The 7783-nt window shown below is 26.3% G+C and overlaps 1 protein-coding gene across 1 annotated transcript; it reads right to left on the bottom strand.

The window, feature by feature from the left end:
* Positions 1 to 1034: 1034 nt before the first annotated feature.
* Positions 1035 to 1424, bottom strand: LOC139854153 (uncharacterized). Its single transcript, XM_071843475.1, has one exon. It carries the CDS (start codon positions 1422 to 1424, stop codon positions 1035 to 1037), a length of 390 nt encoding a protein of 129 aa, XP_071699576.1.
* Between the last annotated feature and the right edge of the window lie 6359 nt (positions 1425 to 7783).

Genomic DNA, 7783 nt, shown 5'->3' on the forward strand with positions numbered 1-7783 from the left:
TACTCGTTGTGGAAAATGTGGTATCTTTGGTCATAATCAGAGGAGTTGCAAAAACAGTAGGAGTGTTGACGAAAGCAGTGGAACAAAAAGAAAAAAGAAACCAAGTGGATCAAATGGTGTGAGTAAGAAGACAAAGGTGAATGTTGGTAAAGCGAATGTTCTATATCACTAAGGGAGTATTTTTGGATGCGTGTTTTTTGATATAATGATTTAATGTATGCACTCAATGCTATGGATGACTAATGGCGTATTTTTAAATGTTTAGATTTTTTGATGTGTTGATGTTATGACTGTTTGGAGTATTTGGTTACAAGTCATTTGGGTATACATTACCACCTTTGGTCAATAATGGACTATTGTTGACTTAAAGTTACTTGTCATTTGGGTATAAATTACTACCTTTAGTTGTTATTCGCATTTACCGTTGGTAAGAATTTGGTTACAAGTCATTTGGGTATAAATTACCATCTTTGGTCTAAATAATGTAAACATGCAGTGACTGTTGTTGAATATTTGGTTACAAGTCATTTGAGTATAAATTACAACCTTTGGTTACAAGCAGTTTTGGTTACAAGCATTTTTTGGTATATATTACAACCGTTGGTGTCAAGCAGTTTTGGTGTCAAGCAGTTTTGGTTACAAGTCATTTGTTATCGGGTTACAACATTTGATTACAAGCAGATTTGGTGTCAAGCAGTTTTGCTTTAAGTCATTTAATATCGGGTTACAAACTTTCAACCAGTTTAGCTTACAAGCCATTTGTTATCAGGTTACAACCAGTTCTGTTTACAACATGTTTTGGCAATATAAACCAGTTTAGTTTACAATCAGTTTTGCGAATAACAGATGTTGGTTACAATGATGCCAAATGCACTTTACAATAACTACAATATAGGTAAATCAAACACTGAAAAATACGGATTAAAACAAAACCAAAGAACATATATTCAATCAAAAAGAGAATTTATTAGAACCATATGAGTGGATCTTAAATTCATTGCACAACTAACATTCTTAACAAAGACATCAACAATCTAATAGGAGCTAACATTCTCGACTATCCAACCACCAAACAGATCATACAAAACAAATGCAACCAAGATTAAAATAACTATCATCTTCATCTTCAGATCACGACTTCTAAGTTTTTTCACCTCAGCTTCGAGATTATTCTTTGACCTCAAAAGACCTGGTATAAAAGTAAGCGAACGAGAACGCATCGATGGATCAAACCAAGCATTAAACGGGCAATTGAACCACTGAGAACAAAAGGGCATATTATCAGTACGAATCAAATGGAAATTTACGAGCAAGATAATGTAGAATAATAACTTTGTAGGGCAACCATAATAGCGTCTACCAGGATTGTGATATGTCCATGAACAACGAATTACAGCTGCTCTTCCACAAAAGTAATCAACCATGATGAGCTTCAATTTGGATTTATTGGTGAATTGGGTATTTAATCGACTGGGGTTTATGGTTAATTGGGGGTTATAGTCGATTAAGGTTTAATGTTACTTGGGGATTTAGTAAAACTAAATATTGTCCATTGAGTTATAACTCATGCCTTTATATATATCACAAGTGTGCAGGGACGAAATTACCCTCATATGCATGTCACATGTGAGGGGTAACCGTTTAATATATAACGGACGTTATGCTAAGGTACCAAGCAAGAAACTTATTGAAAACCTAGGTACTAACTATACAAAAAATAAAGTTTAGGTTTTATTATGAAAAAGTATACAAATCACAAGTATCAACGTCATAATTTTTCTTTTTAATTTTTGTTATACCATAAATAATGTTGAATTAATAGATAGATGGAACTATGAAGAAGTAGAAAAATTGTAAATAAGAGATTTTTTTTGTTTGTTTCTTATGGAGCAATTTTTCTTATAACTAACAAAATTAACTTGTGATTTTAATTAGACTAGATCTCTTTACTTTTTTACTTTAATATGTGTATACACTTTCATAATGTGAGTTATACTGATTAATTTCATATACGTATATACGTTTATGCACTCTTTATTATCATGAAACGAGTTAGTTCGTTTACCAAATTGAACTGGATCATTTTGGTACCGAACTAAACTGATGTGATAAAATATAATTCAGTCCTCAGGGTCTGATAATCTATTAGACCACCATTAACCCTGCCTATGATGTTAAAGGCAGGGAGTGTACTTTTTGACTAAAAAAGTGCAATTTGATTGTGACTAGGCAATGTCAGAATTTGACACTCATTAACTGTGATGACCCGGAAATTTCCGACCAAATTTAAACTTTATTCTTATATGATTTCGACACAATAAGCAAAGTCTATTTAATTGAGTCTCAATTTGTGGAACAGTTTACATGAATACATTTGACCTTTGACTATTACCGACGATTCACGAACAATTAGTTACAAATAAACATATATATATTCAATATCTGATAAAAGATATTATGTAAAATATATATTACATACCTATTAAATATTACATCAAATTAATTACAAGTCTAAAATATAAATTGATATATCAATGTTATTGTTACTTCAATTATTATTATTAACATTAATATTAATATCACTACTTGTTAAATTATTATCTTCAATATATAAAATATAGATATGAGAACTAATGCATGTAAGATGTTATAATTACTTATATTATTATTATCATTATTAAAATCATTATTATTATAATTAATAGTGAAACTTTAATTAGCATTATGATTATTATTTTCATAATTATCATTATTATCATAAATAATACAAGTAGTAATATTATCATGAATAAAATTATTATTATCAGTTTTATATAGTTAATATCAGTATTATTATTTATTAATGATACAAATACTATAAAAATAATTATTATTAGTATTATTACTATAATTACCATTAATAATATTATTATTATCAAATACACTAAAAAATTTTATTGTTAGGACTTATTATTACTAATACTCTTATTACTATTATTATTATTATTATTATTATTATTATTATTATTATTATTATTATTATTATTATTATTATTATTTGTATTTAAATTATTGATAATAATTATTAATTATTAATAATAAATATAAATAAATAAAAATAAATAAATAAATAAAAAGAAGAAAAAAAACATACGCATAAATTCAAAACAGTTTTATATATCCATCCAACTATATCTAAATTTTGTTTCTTTATCTCCAATCTGTTAGAAGTCGGTATCAAGCTTCCAAAACAAATCAATTCCAGTACAGATGAAATCGTCCTTTATATTTGTTTTATTTTTTTGTACGAATTGATTTTTGGCTGTCGACCTTTAATTATTATAAGAATCAATCATATTCAGTATTAAGGATATCAATAAGCATTACATTATTTACTATCAATTTCAAATACTATTTACAATCTTCAAATCGCTGAATTTAAGCAGAAGTAGGAAGAACACAGTTCAAACCTCTGTTCGCGTCCAAAATTTTAAAAAGGTTCGAATTCAAAAGAAATTACCAAATCTATAAATGCAGTTTTTATAGGAACCTTTTAGTAAAACTATCTGCAAAGTTTCACTTCTCAATTCCTCATATCAAGTACGAATTTGCGAGTCAAAGGTATATTTTCAAAAAGTCAAATATTGTGTTCATCCTAAAATTCAAAGTCTGATTGATGTTTCTGGATCAATTAATGATCCAAAAAGTTTATAGGAAGCATTTGCTATGTAATTCATGTAGTAATGTTTATCTATAACGATCTAAAATTTGAATTTCAATTTGTAGTTCATAGTGTTCTTGACGGTATTAAGCAAAACTTGAATTAGAAACAAATTCCAAAATTCATAAACGTAGTATTGTTAGATATATTTTACTCAAATTATCTGAAAAGTTATAGCTTTCAATTATTCGAATTGAGTTCGAATTCAGGAGTCAAAGTTTTGGATATTAGAAAGCCAACAGATTTTTATTAATAAAATTCGAATTTTAGAAGTTGTTGCTGTTAAAATTAAGGGTTCACAAAGTTTCTTTGAATGATTTAATACCTCTTTCATTTTGTCATTTCAATCTAATTATGTCTGGAATTTAAAATCATCAATTGTGTTCTTCATTTTTTTTTACGAGCTCAGCTGTTGCTTAACTTCCTTTCCATTTTTTTAATCAACGACACCATTACCTAGAGTTTCTTTTTGTTTACAAGCCTTAAAAGAAACCACAAAATTCGTTATTATGGTTATTAATTGCACTCTGGTCGAATTATAGTCTGAGAAGGTGAAGAAGAAAATTGAAACAGAATGATTCGAGTTATATATAATTAAGTCTGGGTTTAATTCAGAAAAACATGAGCATGCGAGTGGTTTAGGGTGTTGATGGTTAGTGGGAGGTCACGGGTTCGAGCCCGGCTCCGGGCATATTTTTTTTAGGAAGGCTTTTCAAGGTAGTTTTCAATACCAAAAATTATTATTATTATTATTATTATTATTATTATTATTATTATTATTATTATTATTATTATTATTATTATTATTATTGTTGTTGTTGTTGTTATAATGTTTATTATTAGAATTTTTAACATTATCATTAATATGTTTTTGATTATTATTATTATTATTATTATTATTATTAGTATTAGTATTATTATTATTAAGATTATAATTATTATTATTATTATTATAAATAAGCATTAGTAAGTAATATCATTATTTACAATATTATGATTATTAAGTATTAACAATGTGTATATCATTAATAATATTATCATTTAAGTATTGTTATCATTATTATTATTATGATTAATATTATTATTATGAAATATTAGAATTTATTATCTTACTTCATTAATATTAGTATCATACATAAAAAATTAGTATTATTAATTTACTTGTAATTAAAAATTATCATCATTTAAATTATAATCTTTATAGTTTTATTACTAAAATAAGTATTAATATTATTATCATAAATATTATCATTAATATGAATTTTCAATTATTAGTATTATTATTAAAAGTTATTATCATTAATGTTATTGTTACAAAAAGTATCCTTTTGTAATCCTTAAAAACAATCCTTATTGTTATCTGTAATATCTTTATTATTATTATTAAGATAATTATAATTATGAAAATAAAAAGTTTAAAAGACATGGTTAAGATTATAAGTATAAATATTGAAGATTATATATATAAAGATATATTTAATATATACAACTTAATTATATTAATATTATTATGTACAAAAATGAAAAGATATAAATAAATAATGAAACCTATAAATTAATAAATATAGCAATTGCAACATTAATAATAATATATAGATTTATACGAGAACAAGAATATGTTTTAATATATATACCAATGATATAGGTTCGTGAATCCGAGGCCAACCCTACACTTGATAAATGACGTCATATGTATTTTTACTACAAAATACAGTATGGTGAGTTCATTTGATTCCCTTTTACTCTTTACATTTTTGGGACTGAGAATACATGCGCTGTTTTTATAACTGTTTCCTAAATGCTTTTGAGATATATTTTTGAACTGAGAATACATGAACTGCTTTTATAAATGATTGACGAAATAGACACAAATATTCAAAACTACATTCTATGATAGAATTATTTGGATTCAGAGGTTCGATTTAGTAGTTAACGGATAGATGATTTTGCATTGCATACGCATTAGCTCCCGTTTTAACTACCATCGGCGGGATGATTTTGCATTGCACGCACGCACCGCCCCCGATGTATTGTATTGTATTGTATTATAATCGACTTTGTAGTTGGTAACGGAGGGATGATTTTGCATTGCGTACGCATTAGCCCCCGTTTCAGCTACTCTCGGAGGGATGATTTTGCATTGCGTGTGACGACCCGGGAATTTCCGACCAAATTTAAACTTTATCTTTATATCATTCCGACATGATAAGCAAAGTTTGATAAGTTAAATCTCAAGAATTTTAAACTATGTTCATACATTCATTTAACCTCGGCCAAATTCCAATGATTCACGAACCATTAAACGAACGTAAAAGATTATATATGAATATGCGTATATATTATAACTTGATAACGTTAACGAAATATTAAGTATAAATACTTTACAATATAGTATTTGGTTCCATATGTTTGTCGATTGAATTACATAATAATCAATTGATGTAGTTTTCAACTGTACGAAAACACTTTTTCATATAACATGACTTGTCTATCTAAACTGCCTTTGAATAAATAAACGTAAGTTGAAATATTGGTTGTAACGTGTATTTAAAACATGTTCATTAAATGTATATGTTTTCAAATCAAGTAAACGGTAGTAACACTCACCTAGTGACGCAATTGATATTTAAAACGATTAGAACATAAACTAATTGTATCTACTTAAATTCGTAAAATGAAAGCGTTACGCGATAAACTATTTTTCTAAACGAAATAAAAAAAATAAACTTTGGAAAATAAATAGTTTTGAAAAACTAAATGTTATATTGTTAAATAAAAGATTTTGGATACAAACTTATATTTCTAAATAGGTATATATATATATATATATATATATATATATATATCTATATTTTTAACTTAGTCATAAAACGTCCCAATACAAAATAATATATTTTTGTAAACAACGAGTCACTGATTTATAGAAGCAAATGACTACGACGCTCAAATTTTATAAGATACATTTTCATAAAGCATTTTTTTGATAAATAAATCAAATTTTTATTAAAGGTACGCGTCGCGTAACGTAAAAGGCTAGTTTTCTAAACGTACGAAAGTGCGTTCGAAAAACCGAAAATGGTACATGAGTCGAGTGACAATGTACGAGTCATTCGAACAAAAATTACATTTTTACTACGCACGTAAATATAATATAATATTTAATTAATTCTAAAGATTAAATATATTATATATTAATTTTATATATAAATAAACCTACGTAGGAGATGTAAAGGAAACCGAGTGTCGGCAAGATTATTTTTTTTTAATTTTTTTTTTTTGGTGCTTATGAGCTGGGGAGTAGGTGAACTAGTTCCATAAATTTGCACAATCCAATTCACTTGCTCACAATCTCTCATTCCTCTAAGTATTGCTCCTTATTATATATTTTTATTTTATTATTATTATTATTATTATTATTATTATTATTATTATTATTATTATTATTATTATTATTATTATTATTATTATTATTATTATTATTAATATTATTATTAATCTTATAATAAGGAGTATCATTATTATTAGTATTATACATCAAATATTATGACGAGGTTATGGGCAAATTATTTCAAATAAGTTTTTCGAGTAGGGTAGGGCTAAGGAAATTATGGGTTATAGCTATGGAGGTGATGGGTATGGTTCATGGGTATGCTCATGAGGTCAATTTAGTGTTTATTATCTCCGTTGCATCTACGTACCTTTCCTGCAATATTGAATCTCAATATTGATACGTGAGTACTCGTAAATAAATTTTTACATACTAATAGTGTATCCTTGACTAGTGCTCGAGTATTTAGGATTATGCATGTTTGTACTTTTGATGTTGCCCTTAGATAGTTTATGTTGAATCTTGAATTAGTTACACCTGTGATTGAGATAAGGTATAAGATATGCATGTCCTTGGAAAGCTAGCGAAAAATTAAAAACTTTTCCTTTAGATATCGAATGGTTTCGATGAATGGATTAGAAGTTATAGTCAATTGATTTTTTGTAAAAATGATTATTATTATCGTCGTTATTATCGTCGTTCTAATTTTTATCAAATTATTATTATTATTATTATTATTATTATTATTATTATTA

Source organism: Rutidosis leptorrhynchoides, chromosome 6, assembly GCF_046630445.1.
Source record: "Rutidosis leptorrhynchoides isolate AG116_Rl617_1_P2 chromosome 6, CSIRO_AGI_Rlap_v1, whole genome shotgun sequence".
NCBI lineage: Eukaryota > Viridiplantae > Streptophyta > Magnoliopsida > Asterales > Asteraceae > Rutidosis > Rutidosis leptorrhynchoides.

What these genes read in the sequence shown, in the direction of transcription:
- LOC139854153 (XM_071843475.1), bottom strand. Translation starts at nt 1,424, where the DNA reads ATGGTTGATTACTTTTGTGGAAGAGCAGCTGTAATTCGTTGTTCATGG.